Source organism: Centroberyx gerrardi, chromosome 7, assembly GCF_048128805.1.
Source record: "Centroberyx gerrardi isolate f3 chromosome 7, fCenGer3.hap1.cur.20231027, whole genome shotgun sequence".
Classification (NCBI taxonomy): Eukaryota; Metazoa; Chordata; class Actinopteri; order Beryciformes; family Berycidae; genus Centroberyx; species Centroberyx gerrardi.
In genome coordinates, this window is record NC_136003.1 from 25,296,443 (window position 1) to 25,314,059 (window position 17,617).

The 17,617-nt window shown below is 45.0% G+C and overlaps 1 protein-coding gene across 1 annotated transcript in view; it reads left to right on the forward strand.

Annotated features, from left to right (window-relative positions):
• The first annotated feature begins 1,464 nt into the window (after nucleotides 1-1,464).
• Nucleotides 1,465-17,617, forward strand: part of svilc (supervillin c) — a 34,585-nt gene continuing 18,432 nt past the window's right edge. Inside the window, exons 1-18 of the mRNA XM_078284522.1 lie at nucleotides 1,465-1,775; nucleotides 3,279-3,443; nucleotides 3,568-3,747; nucleotides 4,635-4,669; nucleotides 6,482-6,543; nucleotides 7,929-8,074; nucleotides 8,718-8,943; nucleotides 9,322-9,908; nucleotides 10,576-10,705; nucleotides 11,997-12,044; nucleotides 12,669-12,743; nucleotides 12,849-12,984; nucleotides 13,130-13,213; nucleotides 13,702-13,734; nucleotides 13,930-14,131; nucleotides 14,622-14,794; nucleotides 14,917-15,048; nucleotides 15,161-15,297. Coding sequence (XP_078140648.1) covers nucleotides 1,492-1,775; nucleotides 3,279-3,443; nucleotides 3,568-3,747; nucleotides 4,635-4,669; nucleotides 6,482-6,543; nucleotides 7,929-8,074; nucleotides 8,718-8,943; nucleotides 9,322-9,908; nucleotides 10,576-10,705; nucleotides 11,997-12,044; nucleotides 12,669-12,743; nucleotides 12,849-12,984; nucleotides 13,130-13,213; nucleotides 13,702-13,734; nucleotides 13,930-14,131; nucleotides 14,622-14,794; nucleotides 14,917-15,048; nucleotides 15,161-15,297 — 2,835 coding nt within the window. The 5' untranslated portion in view covers nucleotides 1,465-1,491. The remainder of the gene's footprint in view (nucleotides 1,776-3,278; nucleotides 3,444-3,567; nucleotides 3,748-4,634; nucleotides 4,670-6,481; nucleotides 6,544-7,928; nucleotides 8,075-8,717; nucleotides 8,944-9,321; nucleotides 9,909-10,575; nucleotides 10,706-11,996; nucleotides 12,045-12,668; nucleotides 12,744-12,848; nucleotides 12,985-13,129; nucleotides 13,214-13,701; nucleotides 13,735-13,929; nucleotides 14,132-14,621; nucleotides 14,795-14,916; nucleotides 15,049-15,160; nucleotides 15,298-17,617) is intronic.

Here is a 17,617-nt window from a genome sequence, read left to right on the forward strand (position 1 = left end):
GTTCCTTTCACATCACTGACAGAGGACACACCAAGAGTTGTAGCGACTTTGACATTAACGTTCTGTAGTCTGTTTTGTCTGTTCGCTCCATATTTCTTTCAAACAGTCCAAGAGTGCAGCAGTGATGGCCACCTGTTTAATTGAAATGCAAAGTTGCGTCTATTAGTTTGTGCAGCTCTACTGCGACCGGAGCCATTCAGCCCTGCAGCAGCTCCCTCTGTTGTACTAAGTCCACGGCTCACACCTCTTTGTTCTGCAGGCTCTATTGTGCTTCCTCTGTGAGGGGAAAGCACCAGGAATGCTGACACCCACCAGTTTTTGGAAAACTCTCTCCCTCACATACACACAATCACACACACATACACACAAACACTCATTTATGTTTGTACACAATTGTGAACACACACACACACACACACACACACACACACTTGTAAATATTTGCCAACTTAGCTGATGGTTACATGCTGTCTTGAAATGCAAATCGGGTTATGTCAATATTTATATATGGTTTATGGCTTCAGGCCTTGTTAGTGTTGTGTACACACATCCAGGAAACCATGTAGCCAACAGGGACCATTTTGCTTGTGTGTGTGTGTGTGTGTGTGTGTGTGTGCATGTTGCCTTGGTGTTTCATAATTCAGATTCACGATAATGTATGATAATGTATGAGCATTCAAACAAATATGAAACCATAGCTAATCCGATATGGTCTGTGTTTTTGATGGACAACATGCTGATGGGCAGCAGTCTAACTGGCTTTGCCGCTTGCTGTGTAACAGTTGAACAAGAAGCAGCGCTTATTCAGCTTAAGTTAAGTTACTTACAGTAGCAGATATAAAGCTTACTGAAAAGACAGGAGAGCCTGCAGACTCAGTGCCACCAAGGCCTGGACCCAGAGTGCAGCTGAGCCACTGTAGTGTTGGGTTTCAGTGCAAGGGGAGATTCCTGCATGGCACTGCAGGCTGGAGCAGGTCATCTTACATGGACTTCAGCAAGAAAGAGGAGAGACACGTAAATGAAGGATGTACTTGAAGAAAAATTAGGGTTTCTATAATGAAGGTAGCAGTTCATAGATGTCATCATGGTACTTTCTAGAGACTAGAGTCATATTAATTTATGACTTGAGTGATGGCATATAGAGAAGATATAGGGAAGACAAATAACGGAGACAATTGTTGAATGAAGAGTGAATGTGCATGCAATGTTTTGGTGACAAGCCAAGCTCATTACCTATTTTTTCTTTGCTCCCTCCTCTTTTAGGAGGAACACCTCACCCAGCGAGGAACTGATTGGTTTGCAACTTCTGATTAGTGGAACCTGTCAGGATATCAAAGAGCACAGTAAAGCTGGAGTTGTTTGGATCCACTGGAACCTGAGAAGTTTTCTCTTAGCTGAAACGTGGAGAAAGAGCAGCCCATCTGCTTCCCATTCCTAAATGCCTTGTCATTGTCAGAGGAGCAGAGAATCAGCTGAGACCTTCTGAGGGACATGGACACCATGGAGAACCCCGTCCTGGAGCCCAGATCGGAGCGGATCGCCCGCTATAAGGCTGAGAGGAGACGGGAGCTGGCTGAGCGCTATGGCAACTTGGAGGAGCTGCCTTCCAAGTGTGTGAGGAGGGATGGGAGGGAGGCGTGTGACCCAGCTGCCCACAAAGGGATGCTGAGCTCGGACGGCCCGCCGGCCCTCAGCGAGAGGGTCAACGGCAGGACACGCGGGGTTGCAAACGGCTTTGAGGCAGACGCTCTTGCAGAGTCCACATACCTGAGAAGGTGAGTCCTGTCTGGAGTGAGCGAGGCTGGTGAAGAAGATTAGAGTCATATTGATTGATTGCATACTGACACCACTGGCGGGAATGCAAATAATCCCTGTCCTTTTTAGGGCTACAAAGAAGAAGTGTTAACATTCCTTGTTAGCCTGTTGTTGGCGAGACCAATAACAAATTTATTAAGTAATACTGTGAACTTGGTATAAGTCTAAGTATAGGTACAGCATATAGGTGACTATAGTTGTGTTTAGTGCTGAGAGTGGGTGTGGAGGGGGTTGGTTCTGGTTCTAGGAACTTACTGCTGAACCTTCTCTAGGCATCATGAGTCTAATTCAACCAAACATCGATGAAGCAAGGAGCCGACTTCATTACCAGCTCTCATCCTTTTTTCCCCTTGACATCCAGGCCAGGTTTCTACATAGGTGCTCTTTCAAAATGGAATAATTATTACTGTACATCATATCTTGTGTATTGGCAAATGTTAACCACTTTTGTAGCACCATATTAATGAGTAGACACTGATGTAGACAGAGTGAGAAAGGAATTCATGTAGTTGTATGCGCTTACAATGTACGTTGTATGTACTTTGTATGTATGTGTTACGTTTGCTGAGTCCACTTCAGCATCTTTTGTATGTGAACTATGCAGAATATGCACATGAGCCAGTAGGGTTGTTTTATCCTTTACAGCCATGAAAACAGTATTGCTGTCTTTCCTGTTGTTTGAGACTATAGAGGAGCAAAGCAACTAGCCTATGCTGTGCCTGTTGTATATGTACTGTATATGTATATGTATACTGAATGTATATGTATATGCCTGTTGTATATGTCTGCTGTATGTAGATCCTCACCAGATCTGGGTCAAATAGTATTTTGAATAGTTCTTACAATTTGAGTTTAACCTTTAATGAGTTGGCATACCATAAATTAAGAAGAGAACCAGAAAGTTAAGACAATCACAGGAAAATATTTAAAAGAACATTTAAGGGGGGTTGACAGCTGAAAACTTGAAACTTGAAAATCCCGCCCATCTAGTACTCCAAGCAGGTAACATGTGGACTTTCCAAACACTATCTGACCCCGGGCTGGTCCTCACCGGCGACCTTTCAGCAGCACCAGTTCCTTGAGCTCATCAGTTGCTGTACGGCCTTCGTTACTAATTAAAACTGAGAGTCTAAATCAGTGGGTCCCAGCAGGGCGTTTTAAAGCAGGGTTAAGACCAACCTGATTCCTCCCATGCATTTGGTTGGTACTCTCCCAGCTAGACACTCTTTCCCCTCATGTGGTTAGAGTGCTTCCTCCAGGAACTAGCATTATGTGACAGTAGCTGGCCGCCTCTTTACTCTCAGAAAAAAACCTACAACATTGCACCTTTTGCCAATGGGGCTGTACATTTTTGATGAAAAGGTTCAACGTTGTCCTTTTTTCTCTGAGAGTGTTCCTCACCCCACGTTCCGTTCCCCACTCCTGCATCCTCACCTGCTTCCCCTCACTCCCGCCCCCTCCAGGCAGGGTTCCCAGGACTCTGCCAGCATGCTGAGTGGGGGGGGGGCTCCCGTCCCCCATGACTCCCCTGGACTCGATGCCCCCCAGCTGCACACTCGGGTGTCGGTGGGCCAGTTGAGAAGTGCCCTCCTGCAGCAGACCGGGAGCGGAGCGCAGCCCGAGAAAGTGTAGGGTCACCCGCATGTGTGTGTGTGTGGGTTTGATCCAGACTGTCAGACTGTGTATCTCTGTTGGGATTTGTTGCCCTCAACATCTTCTTCCCTTTCCTTCTACTGTGTGTGTGGATGATAGCCCCGATGCTGGGCGAGCCACATCCTCTCTCGACCTGGCTGTGAAGCCGGGCGGTGGCTCTGAGGGCGGCCGGCGACGCACCCGGCGCTACCTCCCCGGTGGGTCAGGTGGGGGGCGCAAGACCGGCGAGCGCTTCCGGACACAGCCGATCACGGCCAATGAGATGCAGGAGAGCAGCGGGTAGGGGCCGTGTGCTGTGGTCATGGTGAAAACAGCATGGGTCCGGTCTGGGCCGACGAGCCGCCCAGCCTGGTCGTTCCCGAGGCGGACGTTGTTTGCAGTGTTCCTGTTTCTTTGCAGTGTTCTGCCGGCACATTTTCAAAATAATGACTGATAATACTAAGTTGCATGACAGTGTAAGAGCTTTCTGACCAGGAGCATCTGTTTCAGTCCATGTGGTTTCATGTTGACTATACTTTGACATATAAGATTGAAAGCCATTATGTTTTAGAGAGTGGTGTCTGTAAACCCGAAGATAATGGCAAAGTCCCTGCTTGTAATATTATTTATCAACATAACTTCCAAACCCAATTACATCAACTACATTTATGGGGACAAATTGGAGCAATTGCTGTTGACTGACAAGATGTTATTATTTGGTCAATGTGATAAATTATTAGACATAGGTCACCAAGATATCAGTATAGAGGGAACATTGGTCCTGAATGCTGGAATTTTTTTAGGCATTCAAATAAATTGCTGGTGATTTTTGCTTGATATTTGCTCTCCATTATAAAAAAACACACCATTGAATTTGGACTCCCTTAGGCTGAGGTATGGCAAGTGCAACACCATCACATAAACAGTTGACACCCATGGGTGGAGTGGTTTGCATGTGTTTGCACTCCTGGAGGCCTTCATGACCTCCGCAGTGCATGCAAATATGACACAGTATCCCGATTGTGTGCGCTGGATACCGAAGCACAAAGACAAGCATTGTAAGCTCCGGCAGGAACCGAGGGAGAACCGAAATGAGCACAAAGCATAAAGTCCACATCATCTTCCTGCTCTGTCTTCATATTTCACTCGGTGACCTCATGTTTTGCCTCTTCTCTCTCTTCTTCCAGGTTGTTAAATACAGAGGAAGAGGAGAACTCCAAAGGTAAAACTCTTTGCCCTCCCGGCTTGGATCACACGGTTTGTTATTGTGTTTGGGGACAAACAGCTGATCTATTGTCTGTTATACTGGTGTACTGGCACTGTGTCCAATGACAGAGAGAGAAGAGAGAGAGAGAGAGCGAGAGAGAGAGAGAGAGAGAGGGAGAGGTATTGTGGTCACACTACCACAATACAGGTCACCACTGACACTAGATAATGTTAAACAATGACAAAGTAGAGCTTAGCACACGTGTATACACACAAACACACTCACTCACACACGCACGCATGCACACACACACACACACACACACACACACACACACACACACACACACACACAATCACTCACAAGCTAGGAGGGAGAAAGTTGCATGTCATAGTACTTGTGTCTACAAATTGTGTGAGATAAGAGGCCACACAACAGGCTGCTGCTCTTGACTTTGCTGTTATTGCAAACAAACCGAAGGAGAATATACTGTAAACAGTCTCCTCACGCATTATTTTGACCAAATTCATCCCCACTAGGCCATCCGTTTTAAAGATTTGGGTTTAAACCCAATTTCACACCTCTTCCCAGAGATTTTCTATCACGCATTTTTATCTATTATCTATCTTTGCTTGGACAACAGCTCGGTGCTTATTTAGTGAAGCAAAAAAAAATATTGGAGTGTGTATCCGACTTACAGATCTGCCTCCATAAAACTCTAACCTTCTTATCGCTCATCAAATACATCAGAGGTTTTATTTTTAGGCTCACCCTGCGAGCCCACATCAGAATGCTAAATCTCCTCAGTGATGATAGATTTATGTATCGTAAACCCGGGTCAGCAGTGGATCGCTCCCAAAGTCCCTCCCACCCTCGACCCCACCATAACAAGATTACACCCACTTCTTCACAAAGATCAGCTTACCATGAGTTTACACCATCAGGCAACAAGTGCAGAAACAAGTGTGAAAATCTAATGTTTTATTGCTATTGGGACTGTGAATTCCAGGCCACAAGTCATACATTTTTTCTCTACCTTATACTATCCATTTTTATTATGATCTCCACCTAAATTCACTTACTGTAAGCTGAAGCAAATGATGCATGCCTTTTTTATGATACTACACAGATACATCTTACTGAATTTCTTATAGAACATATCCACATTTTGTGCGATGGAGATAGCTTTTCTTCCCAACTGCCTTGGCAGGGAGGGAGGTTTTGGTCTTGCCAGGCTGGTAGCTTAGCTCCGCCAGATAAGAGATAGCAGTGCGGTGCCATGTGACAGGAGTGTATGCCAGGTGCGAGATGGCTCATGGCCTCACACGAAGGGATCAGTCTCAGATCTGTCTCATTGTGTCCTGATGACTGACAGACAGCTTCTTTGCTCTATGCTCAAGTTATCTCCAGCCCAGCTTCCTTTGCCTGTGATGATTAGGCCGAACTGTGTGTATGCAGCAGGACTGTTAGCTATGAATATGTAAAGTTTGAGGGGATGAAGTTCTAGGGGGAAACGTGCTGTCCAAAGTTGGTATGTTACTCTGTAACCAGGGTCTGAAATTTACTTTTTCATCAACTGGCCACAGTTGATAAGTGGTGTGGGAGTTTCACCACCAAATGTAATTTCATAGCTGCCAAAGTAGTTTTTAGATTGATGGAAGAGAGACAAAATTTGCCAGCATTTGTCTGGTAGTTAATTTCCAGCCCTGTTTGTAACTAAGCCTTTCTCTAATGCTGATAACTCTGTCTGTCTGGAGTGTATGATAAAGTTCATCATGTGTTCTTGCAATTTTTTGTGACATGATGACCTATGTCTTTTTCTCACAGCTGATGTGAAGACGGATGACAGAGCCAAGATGAGTGTGGCAGCCAAGATGTCTTTGTTTAAAGTAAGTCTATGTTAGTCTCAGCACTGAAACTGGATCCTTTTCTATAGCTGGTCATGCCCTGCCTCCATGTCTCTCTTCTGTGCTGTCTGACTTAATGCCTGATCCTAAATGAATCTCTATGGAGATCCTGATGATGGACTCATGGCTAATGTCCGCTTCCCCATCCAACATGACTGTGCATTCATTCACAGTCACAACAGAGTTATCACAGGGTGTTTCTGAAAGTTTGTTTCTGACAATTAAGCCATTAAGAGGATGTCAGATCCTTGATGAACTCGTCTATCCAGAATTGCTTCCAAGACATACACACCTTAACGGCGGCACATTGAAACGCATCTGTTACTAAAGCATCCCAATGTGACGTCTTAAACAGGATTAGGGGCTAATGCTCTGGACTGCCGATAAGTTGTAGAGAAATTTATGAAACAGCCAGAGAGAGAGCGCTGTCTGTCACCGGCTCTCACCTCAGCTGCTCACCTTACAGTCTGAGTCGCATGGTGAGCCAGCGCTGAGCACGCAGAACAGAACCCGCTCACGTTGAGGAATATGAATGGCCAAACAGGTGTTGCCCTCAGATCCACAGCTTAGTTTGATGGTACAGTGTATCTGAAAAAAGAAAGACTCAATTTATAGTGTGCAAAATACATATACAAAACAGACCGTGCAAGTCCCGAACCTCGACATTCTTACTTTCCATCATCTAAATTAATCATCTCTTGCTGAAGCCCTTTGAAGTCTCCATCTCTATACAGAAGATGAAACAGTCTGTGGGTTTCCTTCATGCTGGCTTTGAAATGCAATCTCGCCCCGCCGTCTTTGATTTCCCAAACATTTGCAATGTCCACCAACAACACCCCCCCCCCCCCCGCCAATAACAGTATTCCACCTCCTGCATGGTTTTTAGTCATGAAGCATCTGTCAAAACCAGGTGAAAATGTGCCAGACAGTGTATTGCCATTAACAACCATGGCAGCGGTGTTATAATTAGCCTGTTGGTCCGTGGAGGCAGGCAGGGAGGTAACTGAAGCCGGCACAGCTCTGGTTACACTGTGACCTGTAGGGCTGGCATTCTATCCCCATCCGTCAGTAGCCAAGACGCTCCACCTTACAGCTAGCTGCTTTATTCACCAGCTATCTGACCCACTTCCCCTCCCTCCATCCATACAAATAGAACCAGAGACATTAGGAGAGGGAGTTTTCACTGCCATTTTTGTGGTCTCCCTTATTACTTATTTAGCAGGTTGAGTCAGTCAGCTGAATCGGCTATTTGACCTGAATGCTGGGGTCCACCTGCGGCAAAGGCCTTGTTGAACCAAATGTAATGGTCAGATGTCACGTATCAATATTAATGTCTGCCCGCCGACCTCTCGCCGTCTCCTCTGCAGGAGCTGGAGAAGACCGCCGCCCCTGAAGCGTCCGCCTTCCTGAAGCCTCGCTCCGGGAGCGTTTGTCATGAGCGCAGGGTGCGCCGTGGCAACGAACATCGCTTCCTCACTCAGCCTATCACCTGTGAGGAAATGGTGGCCATCAGGTGGGCTGTGTGGAAGCCTAGTGGTCAGATAGAGGGAGATGTAGTAGTGGTAGTTGTACTTCACCGATCCCTCTGGAAATTCCTTCATCACTGAAACACCACAAGTGATACAATACACAGAACAAAGAGCAATCAATCACTGGTCATATAGACATAATCAGTTACATACAAAAACATACAGTAAATAATGATTAGTGCCCATGCTACTGGGGAGCCAATGGAGTTGTGCCTGGTTCAGATACAACTCCATTGTGTTCATTCTAAAGCCCAATTGCACAAATGATGTGTTTGTATCTTGGTGAATATTTGCATTTTGTGTGAGCTGCTATAATGCAGCTTTAGCACTAGGAGTACGTAGACTGAAGGATGGAAGTTTTTTTCATGGAATTTGATTGAATTCTGAACAGTTTTATATAAAACCTAAAGTTGGCATGGCTGTACCTGAGAGAACTGAGCTTGGTCAGTTGGAGAGATTCCTAGTCTCTACTTAGATCCCACCGACAGGATTGTAAAACACAGATTTACAACCGTGCATTTAAAAGGTCTCACATTGTGTTCCAGTCAATCCAAATCAATGGCATTCGACCGCCACCGTTCATGTGACTATTTTACTGTGTTTCATATCACATCCACTCCCTGGCAGCGCCCCCCAACCAGCGGCACCAGTTGAGGTCCAGGCTGTGCAGCCTGAGTCAGCGGAGGATGATGAGAACTGCAAGCTGAGCATGAGTGAGAAGCTGGCCCTCTTCAACAAGCTGTCGCTGCCGGGGAGCCAGGGGGGCGGCCATGCTGAGGGCCCCCCAGAGAGACGCAGGCAGAAGGGGGCTCGCTACCGCACACAGCCCATCACCGTGGAGGAGGTCAGCCTGGTGAGTAGGGGAGACCCAAAACAATACGAAGTCAAGTCAAACTTTCATGGAGAAAATATACATATATGTATATCACAGAATGCACACACGCCCACACTACCCAACCATAGACACACACACACACACACACACACCCCAACAATAGAAGCAACACACTTATACACAGAGAGATAAAAGGACAAAAGAGAAAAGTTTTAAGTCTGCTTTTAAAGAAATTAAGACAGCGATGGCTGTCAAGCTTCAAACAAAAGTGATTACACCCATCTTTGATTAAATAACGTTAAATAATGTTTCTAAATGCTGCTTTGCTAAGATGCAAGTCCATTTTAACTGATTATCTCTCACTGTGTCTCTCCCTTGCTCTCTATCTCTGTTCAGCTCCAGAAAGGTCCTGTACAGCTTCCTGCGTTTTGTCTGTCCCCTCACCTGTCCGACAGGCAGCAGGCCCTGTCTGTCAACCTAAAACCCAGCGAGGTTCGTCTTACCCAGCCACGACCCGACACCGGTCCCGGGCCCGGGGAGCCCAGCCCGACCCAGCAGGGCCTGCCGCGCTGGGACTCGGAGCCGGGCATCAGAGGAATCCTGAAGAAGAGCCGCTCTGGAGGTCCGGAGTGGAGCGGGACAGACGTCAGCCAGACGGAGGCGCCGTTCAGCCAGGAGCAGAACGGTGGAGGTTGGGGAGACGCCGGCATCCAGGAGAAGACGGAGGGGACGCAGGAGAGGCAGGAAATTTGCCCCGCGCCACGGAGGGAGAGACGTGGGGTTTCGGGGGCGGATGGAGGCCCGCTGCCTGTCGCTCCCTGGAGGCAGAGGGGTCGAGCCAGGAGGGAGACTATTGCCTGTACCCCAGTAAGACCCTTATCAGAGCAGGAGTCCCCCCAGGAGGAGAGGCCCGACCAGGCCAAGCCGCAGGAACAGCCTGGTTCCCCTGTGGAGCACAGCTCAGACACTGCTGGGACAGACAGGTAAATAACTGGAATTGGGTTGGACTGACCGATACTCACCTTTTATTAAAAATCGGATATCGGTCAGTCAGTGTCGTCCACCTTTGATATGATGGATGTGATGCAGTTTGATTAATTACAATACTGCACTTGTTGTATATGGGAAGCCCTTAACCTGCATCAGATTCCACACAACTATGCATGAATATGTTATGATGAAGATTATGATGGTTTCAATAGAGAGTTTCAGTGTGGTCTAAATGTTGTTTAAGAAGCTTTTCCACTGGAGAATTCTGTGGGAAACATGGAATGCTTGCAAATTTGGGGATTTTTTTGGCATGAAAATTCTCAAATTTAAAGATATTATCAGTACAAATATCAGCTATTAGCAGCTTCAATCCATAAAATATCGGTATTGACCTTCGAAAACCTGTATCGGTCAAACCTTAAACTGGAATATTGTAGTCACATCTGACTGAGCATTTGTGAGCAAAACAAGATGAGAAGTAGCGGTTAGAGAGACCATCCCATAATCTGAAGGTCTCAGGTTCGGTCCGAGCATGTGTCCTCCTGACGAAGTGTCCCGGAGCAGCACACTGCAGCCCTATCTGCTCTGGATGGGAGAGTGTTGTTGGTAATGTTTTGATATACCATGTTCTTAATTTTGCCCACTGTCTGATCTGTCCAGGGGGCAAGAGGATGAGGAAGAGAGTGGGAGGAGCCTGCAGAAAGAAACCTCACCTGTGGGACACGTTCAGGTGACCCTGGTAGACAGCAGCACTCAACTGCAGGAGGAAGAAAACACCAGCAGTAGTAAGGTAAGAGATAGAGAAACCATCTGCCTTTGTTTGGCAGTTGTTAGTTCTTTAACACTGCTTCTATTTAATGTCTTCAATACGTACAATCACAATCTCAGTGGACTAAATCCAGTCTTAGCCTGGAAATCACAGCTGCAGTCTGAGAGGTTGCTCTACGGGAGGTTCACCCCCAGTCTGCAGGGGGTAATAGTCTGCAAAGGCCATGGCTTTCCCCTTCCGTAATCTCTAATCCTCTGAGGGTCTAGTTTGGAGCCAGTGGGGTTCAGACTGTCGGCAGAGAGAGGGACAATGATTGGTGGTCAGCAGAGGGTCTACAGCAAAACAGTAAAGTTTACACTGTAAAGAATGTCCATCTTTAACAAGTCGTATATAAAGTCTGAAAATCTTGTTTTTCTTAAAACACGTGAAAAATTCTGCCAATGGGTTCAGATAATACCACCTGCTTATATTCTATTTGACATTTTTCCATGCGATTTCCATGAAATTATCTACTTTCCCCATGGGGATCAATAAAGTTTCATCTTATTGTATTTCAGGAATTTTCTACAAACAAGTGTCAGTATCTTGAAACAAGGGAGAATATGGCAGAACACTCTTGCATCAACAAAAACCATGCTTGACTCAAGAAGATTCTTGAAACAAGTTGATTTGCATTGGAAACGAGTGAAATTATCTCACCTAATTGGCAGATTTTGGCAGTGTCCCGGTCTAAAATCTCTGGAAAAGTGGCCAGTACCTGCAGTGTGACAGGAGTGCATCAACTCAGGACCATGGAGGAAATTATTTGTGGTGTTTACAGGGTTGTTGGGGTCACTGTTCCTCCCATGCTTGAATCCAGAACGGGAAAAGCCCAGTTGTTAGATCGGGGTATTTGTCATTCCACTGAAACCAGATATAGCATCTCCTAGCAACAGCACACTGCTTTTGGTATGTGCTAAATGTCTTGAGATCAGACTTATGTTACTGGGGAACATGTGCAGTATGGTTGGGGATAATTTACTGAGATGGAATAGACTGACTCAGAATGATGTGGAATGTAAACAGAAGAGACTATTAAGGTGGTTAGATGCTGACCGCCTTATGACCCTCTGCTCTCAGCTGCACCATGGCGACAGCATGTGTAAGATAAGATAAGATAGCACTTTATTAGTGTGTTTGTACATGTATGTGTGTATATATTCATGTAAATCGAATTTGCCTGTTCTATTTGTATATTCATAACAAGATTCAGACACTTTTTTCCTTTTCATGATCTATCTCCCTGCTTTTTCCCCCATGCTGCCCTCTGTAGGAAGAAAATGAAATCTCCCATGATGAGACTGTCAACCCTCAGTGCTGGGTAAGCCTCAGTGACTGTATTGTATTACTTCTACCTAATGTAAAACCACATAGATCCTTTTGAATCTGGATTATCAAAATGTCAATTTTTCAGGTGTTCTCTGCAGTAGCTTCACCCACCCACTCTCCCTTCTACTCCCTCTTCCCTCCCAGGATCCAGTTTTTGCCTCTGTCTTTTCTAGCACTACACCTCAGTATATCATGTGTTTCAATCAGGTAAATGAGACAATGCTGTACACATGTGTGGGCCAGTGCATGGTGATTAACTATGGCTTTTGGGCTGCAGTGTCTTGTATGCAGTTAAGAGTTTAGACGGTTTGTCTCGCCGCACTTATGCAGATTCTGGCGGCTGTGATTTTACAGAGCTGATGTGTGACTTTTCACTCATGCTGATGAGTGTAGAATCCCGTCATCCGCAGAGTGTTTCTGGTTTGAAAGTGCTCCGTTTCTGAAGTGATGCAGTTCAGCTCTCTCTCTCTCTCTCGCTTGCCGTTTCCTTGTTGTTCCTCATAATTCCATGCCCTACTTCTTCTCCTAGTTCTCCCAACAGTAATTAACGCTACCTGTTGCTGCCACCTTATTCTATCTCTGCCAATCCCACATTGTGTTTTCTCTCCATCCTCAGACTAACCAGTCATTTGAGGCACAAGAAGTCTCCTCTCCCACCCAGAACCAGCCTCAGCCTCAGTGGAGACAGAAGGTGATGCAGTCCGACGCATGTTTTGAATTCAGATGTTTAAATATATCGGTACGTACGACACAAAGGCGTTCTAATCCTAATAGACCTGTTTCTCTGGTTGTACAGGCTAAGGGAGCTGAGGATGAGCAGCCTCAGACAGTCATGGCTGAGCAGCTGAACACACAGCAGGATAGAGAAGAGCAGGGGAAAACCACGGAGGACTCAGCCCAGTCTGCTGCGGCTGGACGCATGGCCAAGAGAGGTGAGATTTCACTCGCACTTATTCACTTTCACCATCATTCTCACTTTCTCTGTATCTTTGAACGCAACCTCAGTAGGTTTGCCTTCGTCGCTTCCTTTTTGTCGTCTTGCTGCTTATCTGTCTTCATCTGTGTTTTACCCACTAGGTCTGGGGTCTCCAGAATCAGACAGAGATGATACTTCTCACAACAAGAGACCCTCCACCGGAGCCCCAGCATGCCCACATGAAGGTCAGTGGTGGAAAGAGTACTAAAATGTCCTACTCAAGTGGAAGTATTGTTACTTTGCTGATATTTTATTTAAGTAAAAGTAAAATTACTGGTGTAAAAATATACTTAAGTAAAAGTAAAAAGTTACCAAGTTGCTTTTTCAAAAAGAGAATGTTGTTAGATGTGATGTGAGTTCAAACTCGAATCTTTTAATTTTAAATTTGGAAAATAAAGGCAGATTACTCTTCTCTTCTTTGCTGACTGACCGTTCACCATGAATGGCTCCACAATTTGCCAGATTATCCAGTTTTTGTTGTTTATGGAGAGCCACAAAATCTAAAAAAAGTTTAAATGTACAATAGTACAATACTTAGTAACGTGAGTAAATGTAATTAGTTACTTCCATCCTGGATGAAGGTTAGCAGAGCATCAGACCATATAACACCGGCTCTATATTCAAACTCTTGTTTCCTGTTTGTAAATCTGTTCTTGTGTTGTTTGCCTAACAGAAATCTACCTGCAGCCTGGGATGGAGGTGGAAGGTAAGACTAAAAGCTAGACAGACTGGAGCCCCTTCCTAAAAAGGCACATTGATGTGTGCCGTTACAGCTATAGAATTACATCAACAAGTGTATTACACAAATAATAAACACAAACAACAGTTACCTTATGTTTGTGCTTGCCATGTTAAATCTTGAGTGAAATAATCTATCGTTTTCTTCCATTTCCACCCCCAGCAGCAGCGCTGAACGTCCCACTCCCAGTGGCTCCACAGGAGGTGAAGGAGGTGATGCCCGTGGATGAACCGAACACGTTTGACGGCTGTTTCTACAGGGAGCGCTCTCCTCCCTCGGCCTGCGCCCCGCCTCCCTGTGGAGATGCTGCTGCAACAGAGCTGGAGCAGGACCTGAGTGTCCTCTGCCAGACCAACACACCCATGTGAGTCTGTTTTTTTTTTTTTTTTACAATGGATTATGAGATTATTAGGCTTTGTCACAGCCATATCATACATATCTTAAATATTCAGGGATGAGGTTGAGTAAATCCACCTACACTCAGATTACTTAGCTTTTTAACCACAGAATAGAGTTCACCCACCTGTTTTAGGCTGATATAAATTAGACATAAATTACTTAAGTAGTAATAATATTCTGTGAGTTATGTGATAGTCTTGTAAGGATCAGAAAGTATAATTGATTTTTGTTTATACTGGTGGTTGTTTGCCTTATGCCAATATGGTTTATCCACCTTTTTATTTACCACTACATCACTGATTATATTGATATTGTCAATACTGACTGACAGACACTGGATTTTGGAAAGCATTCTTTGTTTTAAGTGGGTTTCCATGGAGACCAAACTAACGCCTTAAACTTGTGTGTGTGCTACATTTGTGCAAACATGATGTAACACATGATGTTTGGTGCAGACTGACCTCAGCTGTAGCAGAGCACCGGCGTGCGGTGCGTCCGTCCCGTCGGACCCAGGGCTCCAGGAACCCTCTGCGGGCTCTGGCAGCCCGGGACGACATCAGGCAGGACTACATGGGGGAGAGAATCAATGTAGCTACCGAGGAAAGCAACAGGATCCAAGCAGAGAATAGTGAGTCAGAACTTTCCCCAACTTCCCACTCTTTTTTGTTTTTTTTGGCTGCTTTCACTCTCTCTTCACTTTTTCTCCCCCGTTGCTCATCTGTCTCTTCTTGTGTCTGTTCCTCCCACCAGAGTCTAAGAATTCCTCCATGGCGGATTTGCGGCTTGCCAGATCAGAAGACTTCAGCAGCGTCGCCGCCTCAGATGCAGCGACTAACAAGTCCAACCCTCCCTTCAGCAGCCTCATGCTCATTCACATCAAAGGTCAGAAGAGAGATGTGTGTGTGTGTGTGCGCGCCTGGGTGTCTGCATGCGAGTATGCGTGACAATCCCTGTGTGTTCCTGCGTTTATATTAACTGGTACCTGTGGTGACAGGTAGGCGGCAGGTCCAGGCCCGTCTGGTGGAGCCCTCGGTGCGGTCTCTGAACAGCGGAGACTGCTTCCTGCTCGTCTCTCCAGACCGCTGCATCCTGTGGAGCGGAGAGTTTGCCAACGCCCAAGAGAAAGCCAAGGTACCAGTGAGGATGCTGACCCTAACATGCTGTAATGTCAATGTCCTGCTAACCTGGTGCAGCTTAGTCTGCGATCAATACAGTATGTTGTCAGCATGAAATACATAAACACTCTTTCTGGGTGTTACCATATCCCAAATGGGTGATGTCATGACAGTACTGAGGATGCTTAGCGCTCTCAATTCACACAATCAAAATCACCTTTATTCATGTATATATGTATGCATTACACACACAGGGTTGGGTAGGTGTACTGTGTAATGTATTCCATTACAGTTACTAGTTACCTCATCAAAACTGTAATCAGCAACGTAATCTAAGGGATTACCCACACTCAGTAATATATTCTGATTACTTTCAGTTACTTTCATATTACTTTGCTGTTCAAACTTCAGGAAGAGGACTTAGAACACCTGTCACTATTTAAATGGCCTTGTTCTCATTTTCACTTTAAAAATATCCCCAGAAGTAATCCTCTAATTTTTCACAACTATCTGTAATAAGAATACATCATTTTTTTAGGTAACATAACAGAATACAGTTAAATTTTTTGTGTTTAGAACATGTAATGCAGTTCAGGCAAGAAATTTAACCGGGACTGCAAGAAACCATATTTGGGATTTAATATCCCAGTCTGTCAGTGCTGTTGATGTTTCCAAACACACCTTCAGACTGCAAAAGAAGATGGCATGATTTGAAGCGGAGAACAAAGGAGAATGTAGGGGAGCTTTATTCATTTATTTTTCATGACACAATTGCATCCTGTCACTGCATCCTTTGTTTGTCATTGCATCTCACTGCATCCCAAAATAAACTAGAAGGGCACTCGGAGAGCGCAGACCTCCGCCAAGGCCAATCCAGTCTTCTATGATATGCAAATGTGCAAGCGCAACCAATATGGAATGGGTTCTTCCTTGGCCCATGCTACACCCTTCCACCAAGTTTCATGAAAATCGGGCCAGTAGTGTTTCAAAAGTATATTATATACATGTATTATTACATGTATACATGTATTCTATATTTATTCTGTTCAAAAGCTTTGTTTGATTATTGTTATCATCAGCAGCTAATTATTACATTTAATGGGGGGGACTATTTAACTTTTTCCATTACTGCACACTGGTGGCAGTGACAAGGCAGAATCAGAGCGGGTGCAGCAGAAGGAAAACCGCTCTCAGATTGGCCCGGTCGGCCAAAGGTGCTACTGGAACTGCAATACCGCCACAAACAACACTTCCATGTTGATTTTTTAATTTGACACCGCTTGGCCAATAAGCGAAAAAAAACTCTCTGAAAATGGTCAGTAAGTGGTCATGCAAGCTATGGTATTAGGAGATGCTGGAGATGAATTCATTTCAAAACAACAGCTGCATATTCACATGAACAGGCATTAAGGTGTTTGCAGACTGTGCCATTTTGTCCATCTTATTGCCGTCCCAGACACATTTTTCACATCTGGGAAATTGTCTTCAAAGATGGTTAGCAGTCTTTGTTCATTCAGTGGGACAAGGTCAAGATCAGCCAATCCATGGAACGGCCTTAATATGTAGCCTACAGTCTGACAGGCTGATAATAAAGATTTTACTTCTCTCCAATTACACAGTCCAACATAAAGTGAACGCAAAAGACGGTTACAATCACACAGTCTGCAAAAAGCTTCAGCTATGTAGCCCCATTCACACTTAATCATTTTTTACTCATTTACACTTACTGTGCCAGGGGACGCTCATAATCCAGATGTAACATTGAAAGTAAACAAAGTGGTGAATCTCCTCTCAGGCAGAATGTAACTACTTTTGATACGATTGCAGCTGCAATGATTGTGGCCTTATTAAGTTGTGTTAAAAAATAAAATACTCATGTTATTTAAAATGATGGATTACATTCGTCAATGCAGCGTTATGTCTCTGAGCAGTTTTTAATGGATTTTAAAAAACAATAGGAGCCTTTGACTTCTGGGAGGTCGGACAAACCTGCAGTAGAACAGACAGTAGGTGCTTCTGACTGGCAAATACATCGGTGGGTTTAGACTTTGCATGGGCATTAAAGGGTATATGTGTCACATTTCTGCCTTACTGAAGCATAATATGACTAGTAAATATCAGCAGAGGTTCCTGAATAGTAGTGAGTGAAACAAAGTGAACAGCCACGGCGCACGCGCTGCAGAGATTTCTGCATTCACCTGCTCTACTCTGTACCTAAATTAAGGCTGACACCTAGTTCCCAACATTACCCATTATTTCTAAACTTGCTATTGGTCTCAGCAACAACCGTCTGAAAGGACCTGAGGACCACACTGGAAAAAAGGCCACTTCAAAAA